At 48.1% G+C, this 16,349-nt stretch overlaps 7 protein-coding genes across 7 annotated transcripts; 1 reads left to right on the top strand and 6 right to left on the bottom strand.

The window, feature by feature from the left end:
- Positions 1-288: 288 nt before the first annotated feature.
- Positions 289-1,616, bottom strand: FTJAE_11408 (alcohol dehydrogenase (NADP+); the record flags this gene model as incomplete). Its single annotated transcript, XM_037344347.1, has 7 exons — positions 289-362; positions 416-579; positions 630-745; positions 797-925; positions 978-1,042; positions 1,098-1,519; positions 1,570-1,616. The coding sequence occupies 7 exons, from the start codon at positions 1,614-1,616 to the stop codon at positions 289-291; spliced, it is 1,017 nt and encodes a 338-aa protein (XP_037201478.1).
- A 1,079-nt stretch (positions 1,617-2,695) lies between these two features.
- FTJAE_11407 (L-PSP endoribonuclease family) lies at positions 2,696-3,167 on the bottom strand (the record flags this gene model as incomplete). The annotated part of the gene is made up of 2 exons (XM_037344346.1): positions 2,696-3,006; positions 3,056-3,167. The coding sequence occupies 2 exons, from the start codon at positions 3,165-3,167 to the stop codon at positions 2,696-2,698; spliced, it is 423 nt and encodes a 140-aa protein (XP_037201477.1).
- Positions 3,168-4,218: 1,051 nt separating this feature from the next.
- FTJAE_11406 (mRNA-binding WHI3) lies at positions 4,219-4,647 on the bottom strand (the record flags this gene model as incomplete). The annotated part of the gene is made up of 2 exons (XM_037344345.1): positions 4,219-4,417; positions 4,475-4,647. 2 exons carry the CDS (start codon positions 4,645-4,647, stop codon positions 4,219-4,221), a joined length of 372 nt encoding a protein of 123 aa, XP_037201476.1.
- A 1,066-nt stretch (positions 4,648-5,713) lies between these two features.
- Positions 5,714-6,682, bottom strand: FTJAE_11405 (heterokaryon incompatibility 6 OR allele; the record flags this gene model as incomplete). Its single annotated transcript, XM_037344344.1, has 1 exon — positions 5,714-6,682. One exon carries the CDS (start codon positions 6,680-6,682, stop codon positions 5,714-5,716), a length of 969 nt encoding a protein of 322 aa, XP_037201475.1.
- Positions 6,683-7,434: 752 nt separating this feature from the next.
- FTJAE_11404 (tat pathway signal sequence domain protein) lies at positions 7,435-8,886 on the top strand (the record flags this gene model as incomplete). Its single annotated transcript, XM_037344343.1, has 3 exons — positions 7,435-7,705; positions 7,789-8,247; positions 8,300-8,886. 3 exons carry the CDS (start codon positions 7,435-7,437, stop codon positions 8,884-8,886), a joined length of 1,317 nt encoding a protein of 438 aa, XP_037201474.1.
- A 161-nt stretch (positions 8,887-9,047) lies between these two features.
- Positions 9,048-10,821, bottom strand: FTJAE_11403 (major facilitator superfamily transporter; the record flags this gene model as incomplete). The annotated part of the gene is made up of 5 exons (XM_037344342.1): positions 9,048-9,396; positions 9,452-9,656; positions 9,709-9,771; positions 9,827-10,429; positions 10,479-10,821. The coding sequence occupies 5 exons, from the start codon at positions 10,819-10,821 to the stop codon at positions 9,048-9,050; spliced, it is 1,563 nt and encodes a 520-aa protein (XP_037201473.1).
- Positions 10,822-11,820: 999 nt separating this feature from the next.
- On the bottom strand, positions 11,821-13,656 carry FTJAE_11402 (ferric-chelate reductase; the record flags this gene model as incomplete). The annotated part of the gene is made up of 4 exons (XM_037344341.1): positions 11,821-12,257; positions 12,318-13,195; positions 13,248-13,403; positions 13,457-13,656. 4 exons carry the CDS (start codon positions 13,654-13,656, stop codon positions 11,821-11,823), a joined length of 1,671 nt encoding a protein of 556 aa, XP_037201472.1.
- Between the last annotated feature and the right edge of the window lie 2,693 nt (positions 13,657-16,349).

Here is a 16,349-nt window from a genome sequence, read left to right as displayed (position 1 = left end):
TGGCCAGCGTATACCTTGGGAACATTTCTTTCTTCCCCTGAGGATAGGCTGGTGGTGAAGGAAGATCTTGAGGCATCGTGGGAGGTCACGAGAATGACGTATGCTCTGAGATATTGCCGTGATCTAGATGTCATTTGGAGGTCGAGATAGTAGTAGGTGACGAATATCCAGGATATATGTATGTGAACCTTGGTAAATCACGTTGAGTCCCAAGTATAGTCACGAAATATGCTTCTTCATAGTGCGAGAAAACAAGTAAAGAATTTCTATTTCTACTTTTACTTTTATCTAAATAATGACCTGGTGAGTAGCAGGCTTCTCATCCTCATGCCCGAAGATGTTTACGTCCCAGCGAGGCTTGTCTATTGCGAAGGTCAGCACTAAACTTATTCAAGATTACGGAAGCTGAACTTACTAGCAACGTAAGGAACGTTATACCGGCGCTGCTCCTTGCCGACCTGCTCAATTTCGCGGATATCGTCCTCGGACAAGTCGATCTCCTGGAAGTTCTCGGCAATACGCTTAGGTGTAACAGACTTGGGGATGACGCTGTGGCCACCAACCTGAGCCCAGGCGAGACTTTATCCTGTTAGTTAGGTGAAGTAGTCTGGAATTTGGTGGTGACTTACAGGACTTGAGTGGGGGAGACGGGCTGACCCTTCTCCTTGGTCAGTCGCTCGGCGACGGCCTTGATCTCGGGGTAGGTGAAGAGGAGGGGAGCGTTGACCATGTTGTTACCGAAAGCCTAAGACATGAATTAGCATTTTAAATCTGGTTTTAGTATGCAAGAACTTACAGAGTATGCGGTAACGTGGATGTTCTTCTCCTTGCAGTAGTCAATGAGATCCTTCTGGATCAAGAGAGGGTGACGCTCAATCTGGTTGACAGCAGGGACAACTCCAGTTCCCTTGATGATGGCCTCGAGCTTCATGCTGCGTTAGGTATTTGTTTCAGTGTAACAGAGGGAATTTACTTACGTGCTCCTTGGTATGGTTGGAGACACCGACGGCGCGGGCCTTGGACTTGGGAAGCTCGGTCACAGCTGCAAATAGAGGTCAGCAGACTGTATCAAAGACCGATATAAGATAAGTACTCACCCTTCCATGTATCGACGATAGAGATGCTGTCATCGATGACGACGTCACCATCAGGCTGGTTTCCTCCAGTGAGAGGGAACAAATCCTGACCAATAGGAGCACCCGAGTTCTTGAAAGAAACGGGGAAGTGGATGAGGTACAAGTCAAGGTACTCAAGACCAAGCTCCTGCAGACAGTCATCCAGAGCAGCCTCAACCTGCTTAGGGTCATGCTGCGAGTTCCAGAGCTTAGAGGTGATGAAGACATCCTCGCGCTTCAGGCCAGGGATCTCGGCAAAGGACTTCTTCAAGGCCTCGGCGATCTCAGGCTGGTTTCCGTAGACCTTGGCGAGATCCAGGTGTCGGTATCCAACCTTGAGGGCCTCGTAGACTCCCTGGCCGACCTCACCGGGAGAAGCCTGCCATGTGCCGTAACCCAAAAGACTGGTAACAATTAGCTCACCCGTCTCATATGGGCTTGCGGGTTGACTTACGGGATCTTGGCGCCGGTGCTGAGAGTAAAAGTCTTTCCTTGAGACATTGTGAAATTGTGTGTTTTGAGGGGTATATGAGATGAAAAGAACGAGAAGAGAAAGGCGGGAGAGTATTTATGTTCGAGATATTTTACCTCGAACCCCGCTATCTAGGCATGTATGACTGATGGATCTGTGAAAGGGCGCTAGAGGGCGCTACTCGAAGCGCTCCAATCTTTGCTCTTGGTGGCCGCCTCAAAGCAAGATCACGAGCGGGCTCCCCGCAGTGGAACGCAGCGCAATATCCGCCTCATTCACATTCGCAGCCCCAGAGTGTTGAAACTGGCAACCGGTCCAATTGGATGCTCGCCAAGGTACGACCGACAGATGGACTTGTGTATAATCTTCCCGGCTGATCAACGATTCAGTCCTTGGTAATTTAAAAATCATCAACTTTGATGATTAACAGTGACTTGGTATCATAGGCTTCAGGTGCCAAACCAAACAATAAAGTGCCAAGGCAATGCCGAGGTCAACAGAAGCTAGTTGTCATAACGTTAGAGATGATAAAGAAAGACATTAGATTCGTAATCACCAGGACTTGTATCGCCGTCTTGCGTTATGAGATGCGCGCTTTATTAGTATACCAAGCTTGCCTATTATCGTTCTGGCAGTTGGCACAATTAAAGGTTCCCAGTGTCAAATTTGTTCGGCACCTCTGTTGGTGCGCAACTATAATGACGCACTCTAGATAAGTCCCCACTAGGCCGTTCTAGGACTAGAACAGTCTTATCAGCTCGAGACATGCTGATAACGATAGCAAGTCGAGAGCAATGGAATATCTAGCAAACGACTCGAAAACGAGATATATTGGTAATGAAACAAGTCGAGTTCTGCTTTTTTATCGGCCCTGATTGAGACACTCTCATAAGCCGGGGACCAAAGCTCGTTGCCCTGTTCCTTCTCTAACTGTATACCGATCAACTGACTCGGCGCATATGACTGTTGGCAGTAAAAGCCTGGAGACTAGGGGACCCAGAGACAACTGATGGTAAGATTCCGCAAACCAGACTTGGGAGACTCGAACAGTGGATGAAATTATACTCAATTTTAAGATCCATCTATTCAGTATACTTAATCATCGCAATTACTTCTCCTCTCGGTCTTTGGGGACATGCGCCCGCACTTCGATCTCCACTCGCATATCATCAAGAGCCAGGCGAGGAACCCCCAGGGCTGTCCAGGTCGGCTGATGATTCGGGCAATACTTTTTCAGGCAGCGAACCATTGTCTCGAGTGCTTCGTTATTGAAGGGCAGGTGGTGTGATCTCAGGAAGAAAACATCCTCCCAACCGCGACTACCTGCTGCCTTCAAAGCAGCTTCCACGTTATCGAACGCTTTTTCTATCTGAATCACCACATTCGGGTCGATTTTCTCTGTCTCTCGGTCCCAGCCGCCTGGCGATATTTTAGCAACCTCACTTCCATTTCTAGGGGTGAACCGTACCTTGGCCAGAACATTCGATGATGTCTCCGACACGGACGGCTTGGCTGTACCAGAGGTCCTTCTTGGCGCGCTCGCCATAGCCTTCGTAGGCTGTGTAGGTAAGGTGAGACATACCTGTCTGGTTGGTTGTGTTGCTGAGTTGTGAGAGGAGAAGGTAGAGATTCGGTTAATCATGAAGTAAAGAAAAGGCCTCTGAAGATCAGTGAGTCAGTCATTTATATGACGGAACAGAATGCCGAGGTGGAGGATGACAAATACAGCTAAGCGGGTACCGATGAAAGGCTAACTATACCTAGGCTAGTCAAAGACTCGAATGGCTTGGAGCTTAGATATAGGTAGATGGCTGGTTGTCTCAAGCAAGCAAAATAAACTGGTCTAAACTTCCCTGAATCTTTTAGTTATGCAAGATCGAGGCCCTAGTCCTCGATACACGGGCTACTCTCCTGGCTGAAGGTGATAATGGACTATCTAGGACTCAGAGTGGAGAATGCCCATTGCATCCATGCGGGACCCACACACCATGACTGTTCTCGCCTCGTCAATGAGAAGCTTTTGAACCGTTCGGTGCTACGCGAACTGAAGGCTCTGATCTTTATTGAGGATCTTCATCGTTGAAACGATATTCAGGCAGGTGGGATTGTCTAGCTGGGTTCTCAGCCGCTTGGAATTGAACTGGGCGCACTGAGTGAGTCGAAGCAGACAGTAACTCTATCTGTTAACGGGCTATCTTATGTCAGGCAGTTCTCAAAAAGGTTTACATGCCGGACGCTGTCTAGATGTTGAATTGGACCGGAACCCTCGAAAGGATTTTATTTATGCTCATGAGATGCCTGGAAACAGGATATGGACTTCGTTTTTATAGAGCGCCATTTTATCAGCTGAAATCATAGAATGGCGGTCAATATGGCTCACACAGATCATCACCAAGATCATTTATCGCTTCTCTGATCACTACTGCAATGTGCTTCGAAAGCCTTACTGCTCATGGCCAAACCAATGAGTTTGATGCTATGGACGGTATGCACAACAAGTTGATTCCTCTCCAAAACCCTCAATTATCACGACCAATATCCAAGTAAATGTTAGACACCCTTCTCAAGGGTATCCCGTCCATCCCCCAGGTGAATAAAAGTCTCCAGGGCAGTGCTTATGCTGGAAGGCAGTTAAGGAAGCCTGGGGATACCAGGGACCTCAGGAACTCCAGGGGTACCATTTCCAGGAAGACCACCGGGGAGAGGAGTTGGAAGAGGAACAGGTAGGCCAGTGGGGATGCCAGTAGGGAGGCCAGTTGGCAAACCAGAGGGCAAGCCGCCAGGAACACCAGGGATACACTTTTGAACCCCAGCCACAATTTCGGCGAGGCTGTATCCTATTAGTTGACGATCTATGCCAAAGCTGAACTGAGAGTACTAGATTTACCAAGTTGCGACATCAGTGAGGGCAGCGGCGCCGGTGGGCTTGAGGTTCTTGATGCAGTCGGCGACGCTGGTGATACTCTCAAGACAGGCAGGGTCGATAGAAGAAACCGGAAGCTTGGGCGTGGCAGCTCCAAGAGCAAGGGCGGGGAAAACAAGCATGGTGGAGAACTTCATGGTGATGACTTGATAGAAGCTGTGCGATTGAAGTGGTTGTGCTGGCAAAGTGTTGATTGTGAGTGCTGGTGATTGGGTGATGAGAAGGGAAGATGCAGCCGCTTTATACTTTTCAATGGCTATTTCAAATTTCTTCAGTGCAGCTACCATTAGCCATTCTTGATAATGCTGTAGTGTAGAAATGAAGTGGTTCAATTCCTCTGTGGAATGCAAGCCATGGTGTATGATCAGTGCCTTACAAGTCATGATTTTGTCAGCATCTGTGAAAGTCTTGGTGTACGCACTCGCAACATCCTGGAAGCGAACCTTGGTTCGCTAGGCTAGATAAAAACTTTACCTTCTGGTATGTGGTTGTTCAACTTGGTAACTCGGATGATGATCGTTGATCTTTTGAGCCTTTGGCCGGCTGTCTATGTCATAGCCAGCTGACAGAGGAAAGACAGTACCGGTAGTTAGCCAGGAACAGTCGTGTCTCTAGTTGTACTAGGGACCAACGCTGACTTTACTTGAGACATTTATCTATTTAGGTCATCATCTCCTTCTTTTATCTAGGCGGGTGAGAAGCAGTTCAACAAGATGCGCTTGGGTCTGTGTTGCTTGTCGGAAGTATGTCACTGCGTCGGAAACTTCTAGACATTACATAATCTTTAAATCTTCTTTTATTATTCTTAAACGAATCTCCAGAATGCAGGTGACAGCTGGAACAGTGCTCAGATGAGAGGCTTTTGGAGAAAAGGTGCAAGGGAAGATCAAACCCGGACGAGGCAATTGGAATCTGAGACACCAACAACCTGTCGCTGCTGAGACACCGAAACTAGTCAATGAACTATGGCAATTTATGAGACACCAACTGCCGACACATATTTCAGTTCGATGGTGATCTGCTAGTAGTCATTTATGGCTGAATCATAAAGACCCACGCTACGCTGATCACAGTCGCGAATGCCAAAGTCTTTTGTTGCGCAGCTGAATACTCGTAGATCTTCTGCTATTGTGCATGGGATCATCACTTAGCGATGATAGGATTCAAGTTTGAGGCCTGTATTGACATCGACGTGTTATTCCACTAAACAAGTACGAAGGTTCGATGGTCATCTGGCTTTGCTGCTTTGACAAATCCGCCGTCCATCGCACCATGAACGTATGCATCACCGATAAGGCTATAGCAATCTGTTCCTTGAACCGACCGCAGGACAAGACAGAAGGGGCTTCCAAACAGGACCACAATTATATCATCAGGCTTCGTCGAGAATGGCCCCATTCCCATGCCCCCACTCTCAGTGACAAAAAAGCAACGGTTAGAGCTCGCATTTTCCATTGACTTCGAAAAGGGGGTAACATATTGTATAAATCGATCGATGCGGCTCGCTTCAGGCATGAAGTTATCGGGGACAGGTTTCTGTTCGAATAGAGCTTGCATCATGTTAACAAACTCGGCTGGGGCCGGGTATAAGGGATCTTCCCCAGGTATAGTTGAGTCATGATCCATGACAAGAGTCCTGCATAGTTGAGTTTTGTCCGTTTCCGTGAGGGAGCGAGAGAAATCACATATTTCCGTAAAGAATTGATGATTTCCAAAACAGCTGTTGAGCTCCTGATAGAAAGCAGCCTCATCTGCCGGCTTTTGACCCTGTATGAAAGGACCAATGACTCTTGTCGTGGCTGCGAGTAAAAGGCCTCTGCAGCTTAGAGTTCCCAAACTCTTGTCGACTTTAACAGTCGGCCTTTTGCCATTATCTGCTTTGAACGTCTTGTTAAATATTCTCAAAGTGGTGTCTCCCCTCAACCGGCTTCCAAGATCAGGCGTCCAGCTTGGACTGTCGGGGTTCACTTCAAAGCGGTTTCCGAGCAAGATATGCAGGTTTGCCCAAGACCTGACAAGGAATTCAACGACGTTCATCAATACCGCGGGAACAGGCTGCTCGTAATCAGGTTCTAAGAGGCGGTCCTGGTCGCATACCAGACCTCGCAAGGCGAATATCTTATCCCTGCAATTCGACGCCTCGAAACGTCTCGAAACTTCAATATAGCCCATGGTATTGAGGGGTCTTTCGGGATTATTAGTCTTTTAATCCTTGCTTGTTATGTGATTAACTGGCAAAGTCTTGCTACTTATACCCCGCATCATCATTCCCTCGCTATCAATATTCTCGGTCACTGGTGATAAGTCCTACGCTACTGCAAGCCATGATACAAGATACAACACAAACTAGCCAACAGTAAGAGCAGAAGGCTTTCAAGGGCAATTTTATCAAACTCACTTATCACTCTGATTGGGCGCTCGTAACCCACAGTGGGCCGATCTATACTACAAGAGTCCACTATTGCGAGACGATTCCGACAAGCACGTGAGATTCAGCAGTTGACTCTTTTCCAGCCCTCCGTCAGTCGGGTTGTTCAGGTCGGACTATTCATCGGCCCTCGACATATTTTTGGCTCTCGGGTGCGATACAATTACTACCTGTGCTTCAGTATGTGCTTGTGCCCAGTCAGGAATCAGGATGCAGCGATGGAAAAGGTATCGGCAATGACTCCGAGATCAGCATGGTGAGCTTCAAGGCGGGTCTAAGCGCGAGCCTTCCAGTCCGGGGAGGCGGAGAATCAGAGTGCCGGGGGACTCCGTAATGTAGGTAGTATCCTTTCCTATATCTTTGGCGACATCCCATTCCCGTGTATAGATACGTGATTAGCCAAACCCGAACGTGATAGCTTCTTTTGTTTATATTTTTATTTGTCACGTCACTCGTATACCGCCCTACCTACACCTTGCCTTGTCCCACCCAAACCATGAGAGTCAGTACCGCTGTCAAGACAGCATTTTTTTTTCTTCTTAGCAAAAGCACCATTGCTGAAAGTGCAAAGACCACTCGGGGCTTTCTTCAGACTTGGCCCATTCCTGAAGGTGTTCCTGTCGCAACCTCTTTTGACGTCAAGGCTCGCGTCCCCGGTGGCAAGTGGGGAAGGATTGAAACATATCAACCTGTTCTCAACGAGGTTAACTTTACCACCGGCGGTTCCATCAAGCACAATTCGTCACTGGCTTATTTCGACTTTAACGGTACGTAGAGATTCAAGCCAGATATCTCAAAGATCGAGTTTCCAAGGCGGTCATTAGACCTTACTCCCTCAACCTTACCCCAGAGAAGTCTGGCTCGGTTGTTACCTTTACCTTGGATAAGCCGCGAGATATTATTGTTCAAGTTAACGACGACATCTTTGATGTTCTGCACATCTTCACCAACCCCCCAGATACAAACGTTCCCTCCGAGGAGGATAAGGATCTCATGAACTACGGCCCTGGCTATCATAAGCTCAACTCTACCCTCGAGGTCGGATCTGGCAAGACTCTGTATGTCGCCGGCAGAGTAGTGATCTCAGCTCCTGATATCACTGTAACCAACGCGACCGATGTGACCATACGTGGACGTGGTCTCTTGTACAGTCCAAAGGGAAATTCTGTACAGGTCTACCGTTCCAACAACGTCTTGGTCGACCGACTGGTCGGCATCAACTTTCTCCCTAGAGCTTACGAGTCAAAAGACGTAACTTTCAGTCATTGGCGTGACTTCAGCGCCGTGCAGTGGGGGGGATGGCATGGACGTATATTGCTGCGAAAACGTTCTTATCGATTCCGTCTTCTTACGCAATTCAGACGACTGTATCGCTGTTTACGCTCATCGCGATGAATGGTACGGGAACTCAACGAATATCACCATTCAAAACTCAATTCTATGGGCTGATGTCGCGCATCCAATTAATATTGGTACCCATGGCAATACGGAGGACCCCGAGACCATCGCAGGTCTAACTATTCGCAACATTGACATTCTCGACCAAAGAGAGGGACAGGTCGACTACCAGGGAACCATCGCACTGAATCCTGGAGATGGCAATCTCATCCAAGACGTCTTGATTGACGATGTGCGCGTCGAAGACATTCGTGTTGGTCAATTGCTCAACTTTCGTGTCATGTACAACACCAAATACAACACGTCACCGGGACGAGGGATCAAGGACGTGTTAGTGCTTGATTTGAAGTACACTGGGACAAAGGCCAGCATGTCCATTTTTGTCGGTTATGATGAGGACCGGACGATTAGCAATGTTACCTTCGAAAATCTGGTTATCAATGGAGAGGTCATCTCGGATGACATGCAGAAGCCGGGCTGGTATTTGACCACGGATTTCATTCCGGCATATGCAAACGAGCATGTGCACAACATGACTTTCACGTCCTGAGCCCATTTGTTACTGGCGACAGTGATCATTTCACTAGCGAACCTGCGACTGCGTCAATCTTTCGGGTAATCTGTGGCATTCTTGTTTCTTTAACTCTGTATCTAACTACTTCCTATAAACTTGGCTTTAGGCTGCGAACAATGGTGCCTCTGATAACTAGATCAATCATTATTTCCAGTCGCAATGCCCCAGAAGTATCCGCACCAGCTACCGATGATCAACAGAATCAAGGTAGCGAAGCAAGCCAGCGACACCCGCCTATTCTTCTCACCGTTCTCCTTGGTAAAAATCTCCTTTCTTTCGTTGAGCAAGGATCCGCGTGCAATTCTCTTCTTTCGTGACCATTGAAGGTGTCCAAGGTCCACAGACTTCCACGCCCCGATCGCGAGAAGCAGCGATACAACGACGGACAGTCCAGCGAGGACGACGTAAACAATCGTCACATTGTCGTACGAGTTATTATCGGCATCTTGAATCTTTCCGGTGATGATTCTGACAATGATGTTCATCCTAGAGTACGTGTTAGCAATGAGAATGGGAAAGGGTATGATGTGGTGGCTCTTACGCATTGTTCATTGTGATTTTGATGGCGTAAGCAGAGCCAAAGACAGTGCTGTCCCACATGGATGTACGCGTGCTATCGATAATCGTGGTGGGACCGAAGCAGTATGCGAAAGCGAAGACGCCGAATGATGCGGCTGTCCCCTTGACAGCTCCAGAGAAGCACACCAAAAGCATCGAGATGAACATGCCGATGCCACAGAACACCACTATACACAGTTAGAAACTTGCTCTTAACAGGCGAACTAATCAGTTACTTACAGACAGAAATACGGCTTCCGTAAAGATCAAGGAATACTCCGAGTAAAGGAACGACAAAGAAACCTGAAAGAACGGTCAGAGCTAGTCCAGTGCGATAAATGTTGACAAGACAGCATACCTGAGTATTGCAAAACGGAACTATACCATCCTGCTGCAATAGAATCGGTACCGAATCTCTGCTCAGCGAGTTCAGTCGCATTCTGCAGAAACACAATAGCAGCGCTCGTTTCAAACAGCGAAAAGCCCATGACAGCCCAGAACGTCCACGGAAGTTCCAAGACCTTGCGATATTCAAACTTGCGCGTCTTTTCAGTGAGCTTCTCACCAGTAGCCGGATCGTTAATACCGTGATAGCGACGATTAGCCACTTTGGTGAAGAAGTAGAAGACGCCGGTCATGACGTTGGTGAAGATGTTCATAAATACCGCAATCCAGAAAACCCAGGCAAAGCCGAGCCTCTTGGAGATGATGTTGGCTGAGGACTTGCCGGCGAAGGCTCCGATCTTACCGATACCTAATTCGAAGCCTAAAGTCGAGGCGAATCCGTTTCCGGGGGCGAACCATGATGAGAAGACTTTGTATTGGGCGACTTGCGTGGCGATGTCGCCGAGAGCGCGCACGACTCTGCCGGCCATCATGAACTTGTACGATCGAGTCTGAGCCGCTCCAGCCACCAAGATTGATCCGACCGAATAGATAAGATTGCCATACAGCATCGCGCCTTGTTTCTGGTCAGCGTCAAGTTCTCGCAAGCTTCGATTCAGACATACCGGCTCCACCAATTCTATCAGTTACGATACCACTAACAAGCATCAAAGCAGTGACCATAAAGTCCTCGCTGGCTTCCAAGAGGGAGAATTGGGTGTTGTTGATATGTAGTTCTTTCTTGATGGTGCTTTTCATGGCAGATGTCACGCCTGAGCTCCATTGCGAACCGAAGCCAATTGCGGTAACGAGGACGATGGAGGCGAGCTTCCAAGACAGTGGGACGGGCTGACGACCGTCATTTTCCAGTTGGGAGATGTGCGACTCGGTTTGGACGTGATTTTCCTTGACGGACGGTTCGAGCTTCTCTTCGTTGGCGAAGCTCTGTGGCGGCTGGGTTTGAGCCATGAGTGTAAAATTGAAAAGAAGTTTACTCAATGGATGAAGACAGACAATAGAGTTGAGGTTCAGTTGGACCAAGACCAGAGGACGGAGGAAGTTTTACATATTTGAGTTGGTCTGAAAAAATGTTAACGATGTTAGTCTCGAGCTAACCCCAAAAGTCAGCGTGTCCGCGGCAATCAGATTGATAAGATGTTGAGGAACACGCTAGCTTTCAGAAAGGATTAGCGAGGTTACATTGAGGATTTTCTCACTGTGAAAGAATCAGACCCAGAAAATCCGTTCACCCATGGAGCCACTTTCAGACCATTTCTCCACTGTGATGACGCTTCGTCGTCTTTGGACCTTGCTAGACTTTCGAGATGTGTGAGATGCAAACTCCGAGTTCGGCACGAGGGCTGTAGAAGTTGGGTCCTTTGCCATTCAGTTCGATGCCTGCTTTTCAGGAGACGTTTGCCGATTGACATGCTATCATTGATGCAAACAAATATCCAATTTTTCTAGGTAACTACCCTGGATGCATCTGCATAATATGGCAGCTAGGCAGGGGGAGGTAAGAAAACTTAAGAGCTTCATCCTAAGTAATGAAAAGGCTTATGTAATTTAGTGCAAGTTTAGGTAAGTCTTTGTTGAATTTATTTAGGCACCTTCTTCTAAAGTCTCATATTTTCTTGCTCCCTGAGGCTAGGTTGGGCGGTATGCCTCACAGAGGATGCTCAGGAGGTCTGATCATAGACGTGGGGGTCGGCAAACCCAGCGCATATTATCCCTTTTACATGGAGATGATACCACGATAGATGATGGTGCTTCGCCCTTCCTACCGTTGTGATCCGCAAAGTTTCGATTCTCAGTAGATTACAGAAATATCAGTCTACAACACTCGAGTGCCTACTGGCTAGGCATAGTAGTCGATCAGGCATCCCTATTGCCAAATGCATAACTGGGAAAGAGTAATAATATCCACGTTCGATAAATTGTGTTCGAAGTCTATCCAATATAATTCCATCAGCCGCCAAAGTCCTCACAGTGGATGTCTATTCTAATATTCCGTTTCTTCTGCCATTTACTTCCTGAATCTTGCACGGCATCCATGAGCGACATGGGTCCACAAGATAAGATTAACACTCGGTCATGACTTGCTGATGCTTCTAGAGCTGTTCTAACTGTTTCATCAACGTCTAGCTTCTCAAATAATGGGTTGCATTTCGGCTCATCGTCAGTTAACCCGCATAAATCGTCAGTCTCAGAGATTGTTTGGTAGTCGAAAGCATCCTCTCTTAGCAGAATTCCCCTTTCTGCTCCGCATGGAGATGTTAGAGGGTCGATGTCGTCATTTACTGACCCAGATGCAGACCGTTCGCCTGTAACGTAGACATTGACACTGATGGGATATTCTGAGTTCGCAATATCGCGCAAATGTCGGCGAAACCAGCTCAATTGCTCTATAGTTCGTCAGTCATCAGGTGCGCCTTTTGGATAGTTGGGATTTGGCATAGACATACCCACGTGCCTCACAGCCCATACAAACTCGATAGACTGGATTGCAAGCTTTTCGCGCTGCATCATGATACGGTTCATGACTCCAAAGGTAAATGCAGCTCCACTTCCACCACCTATAAGAACCAGTTTTTCGTAGTTGTTCACGTCTGGCAGTGACCCATATGGCCCATCGATAGATACTGATAGAGTAGCTCTGGGATTCACCCTTGCAAAAGTGCCGACAGCTTTGGTGAAGCCCTCATGCGATTTCATGACCAACTCGAGACCAGAGGAGTCGTTGCTGACGATAGTGAATGGATGAGTCTCAAATAATCGAAGTCCCGGAATCCACAAAAAGCAGTGCGATCCAGGTAAAGCGTCTTCCATACCAGGCTTCCTGAGCATTATTCGTGTTCCTTTGTATGAAAGAGGATATAATGTCGCCGAGTTGTTGACCAGGTTATATAATAACTTGCTCAACCGTATGAGTCGGTCCACTGTCCACATACTAAATATGGTGAGCATCACTGTGGGGATCTTCTTTGCCCAGTTTGGCCTATGCAGCGCTGTCAAGAGCACAACCGCCATGAAGCCCATGATATGGCTAGCATAGAACAGTTCGTAGTGCTTGTGTCTAAACACTCCCATCAGTAGGACAAGCATGGCAATACCGGCACCCATGCCCTCGATGTCCTCCTTCTTCAACAACTGTACCAAGCGACCTTGGCGGCCGAAATGTATCGTGTAAACGATGGCGTGAAGTGCGAGGAGAAATACAGTTGTGTAACCAACAACACGATGAAGGATGTTCAGTTGGCTGTGCGAAACTGAGGCTAGGAGACCCACAGGCGTGTTCTTGAGGCCGAAAAAGACACATAGCGCCATATTGCCAACGCACATCCTGCCATCAGTCAATTTCGCCTGAAATGCCACGTAGAATTGGTGTATCTTACCACCCAAATCGAGAAGCCCAATGATTCAAGAGTTGAGGCATCGCAAGCATACTTGAGCAGAAAGCGACATTGCCGATAAGATAGACACTGATCATTACGATGAACCCCAAAGAAGGTCGGCCAAACCATGAGGCTGGCAGCCGTCTCTGTAAATTTCTATGGAGAATATGAGTATAATACTGAACAGATGTCTGGAGATCTTAACATACTGGAATACCACGAAAGAGGCCTTACGTCCGTAAGTCGATAATGAAGCCGACGTTTTCGAGTGGGGAGATGTGAAACAACGACTGCGCAAGCAACGAATGGCGATAACTAAAACCATGAGACCACAGAGAAAGGCGGCATACTTGGTCAGTGCCTCTTCATTCTTGCCCTGCTTTGTTGGTGGTGGTTTAATTCCCTCCATTTTCGCCAGAGCCGATCGGGGTGTGATGGAGGAAGAACGACAGATCTCGCCCTGATTGATAAGATTGCGTCAAAATTCGATTAATAAGTCTAACCAGACAGACTCTCGGTCAAGCGGGCATTACGCGTGAGCCCCGCCGCATGATCCTGGTCACGCTGTGTGGAAGTCGAGCTACGAATTCCCCCGATGTCGCTGCGATCTCTAACTGGACCAAATCTTAGCGAAGAGGGTGTCATGAGTGATTCTTAATTTTTAGCACGCGTTAGGTCCTTTAGCTTGGCTGTTATCAATCTCCGTCGGCTTTCCGTCGGCGTCGGCCCCAAGAGAGCTAGGCTCGGTGTTTCAATCCAAGCCTGATAGGCTGTTCTTTTCATTATGGGTCGTGACAGGTATGTTCATGATGCTGAATTGTTCACTGTGAAGAAACAGTCTGTTTCCTGATCCCTGCTCGACAAACACTTGTTCCTCTGTCCTTGAATGGAGAGGGCGCTAACTAGCTGGGACATGCATGAGCCGATTTTTCACAAGGATCCACAAGATCAGATAAGATCATGTCAGGCTAGATTGATCATTGGTTCGACTGAAATGTCCACAGCGAATACACGTACAGTCCTGTACTGCTCGACGAACAGACCCGAGAAACGCGCATGGCACGACAATCCATTTCAGGGTTTGCAGATCGAGACTCAACTATCTCTCCATACGACCTTGGCCCAACACGCGCAGGTTACACGACGCTGCACCATGGACAGCTGCCTCTGCAACACAATCCATGCCTTGGCAAAGAACTACGACGAGGCCCATGCCAAAGAACTGATCCCTGGACTGAATAGCCATCTAGAAGATCTACGCCAATTCTTAGCGCAAGCGACTTCTCTCAGTCGTCAGGTGCAGTATCAGATCACCCCTCGAACCCAACGAACCAGCAAGGCGCTCTTTGTAGAAAAGGTTGACCTCAGCCCTGTCGATCGGGTCTTCTCAAGGTTCGAGAACGATTTAACTGGATTCTGGGCGGGTTCGGATGATCGTGTTCACCTTGAGCTGCGGCGGCAACTCGCTTGCGTTGTGATATTTCTTCGATCGAAATTGGATGTGCAGGTACTGGCCTCTCCTCAAGTCGCTGAGGTATTTCCTGGAGTGCAAAGATTCGCATATCTGAGAAGTCCTGGCAGCAAGTATGTTCAGATAGCCCAAAAGCTACGTGGCGTGGGAGCAATCTTCTGACTTCCACTTGACGTCCCGGCTTCAACGTATGTGATGTCGCCATATACAGTGTCCGAGTGTGCTGATGCTATGTAGTTATGAGAGATATCTGAGTGTTGACGATGAAGAAGTTTTCGCCCATTTATCATCCCTCCAGCCATCATTTCAGAAATACAATGGACTTGTGCAGCGCCTGGTCCTTCGCCAGCTAAGCGGTTGGTAACCTAAAACGTCGTGCAAAATGTTATGATATTGAGCCAGTCTATAGACCCTGCCTCACCGGTACGATATCACAATCTGTTTAACGACTTTGGTTCATTTGTTCCTACTCAAGATCATTTACGCCTCATAATGTACGCGCTCGGCGGCACCGACATACCCGCTGTGTTGTTAAAGAGTATTCGCCTGCCACCACGACGATGGAACGCCGACGGAGAGGTTGACCAAACCAGTGCGCTTCAGTTTGGTTTACCTGAAACCTTTGTAGATCTTTTGTGCGATGAAATAAAGGTCTCCGAGGCCATAACAGATTTGAATGTCGTCGATCGAATCCAGGAAGACAATACTAGAGTTTAGTCCCTCAGTCCCGAACGAATGTCGAGCCTCGAGGAAGCCTTGACGCCACAAACGATGGAAGTTCTCGAGACCACAGCTCTGAAGCTCATCTGTTTTGTTTGCCCACTGTGCTACAAGGGGAACACGGACTGGTAGGATATATCCCGGACCTTCTACAACAACACTGATCCTGGTGTCACAGGTCACCGTCGATGAAACAACAAGTCTGGCCAATACTAGAAAGGCTCTTGAAAACATGCGAGATATCAACGTCCCTCAGGACCCATGTTGTCGAAGCCGTCTTGTATTTCTGCGAAAGAGACTCACTTGCCATCCGCCGTGCTGCAGTTAACCAAGCCAAACTGGTACTACGAAAGTCAATGCCCTACTATCTCCATGCCTCTGTCGTACTATTTCCCAGTATACTCTATAGAGTTGACGGAGAGCTCGCTAAGTCGGAAACGCACATACGCGACTTTCTGTGGCGAGGGCCACGCCCGAGTACTCGTCGGGACCATGCACTTGAGGGCCGCCTACATATTTCTCAAATGGAAAATAAGATCAAGTGCTACGATACTGATGTACCGTCGTTTGCCTATAAGTGGGAAGCACAGCAGCCATTATCAACTCTGGATATGGAGGTGACCTTTCGGCTCCAGAGTACGGCAGCGCGCTACTTCCAGTCCATAGGCGATTTTGATGCAGCGAGGGCGTCTCTAGAGCAGTTTCTGTCACTGGGTCGAATCAAACCTATACCTAGAAACTCGCGTCGAGTCTTGCTTGGGAGATTAGCTGATGTCTACTGCGAGATGGGAGAGTACGGCAAAGCTATGGGGATACTGGAGCCTGAGCTTGGGCGTATTGATCCAAGCGACCGCGTGCGTCGCGGAATCCGAAGGGTGATTCTGGCACAGGTAGAGGCAAACATCGGTCTG

This window comes from Fusarium tjaetaba (assembly GCF_013396195.1).
Source record: "Fusarium tjaetaba strain NRRL 66243 chromosome Unknown NRRL66243_c0000281, whole genome shotgun sequence".
NCBI classification, from domain to species: Eukaryota; Fungi; Ascomycota; class Sordariomycetes; order Hypocreales; family Nectriaceae; genus Fusarium; species Fusarium tjaetaba.
Note: the sequence above shows the minus strand (reverse complement) of the source record. Positions and strands in the feature narration are given on the sequence as shown.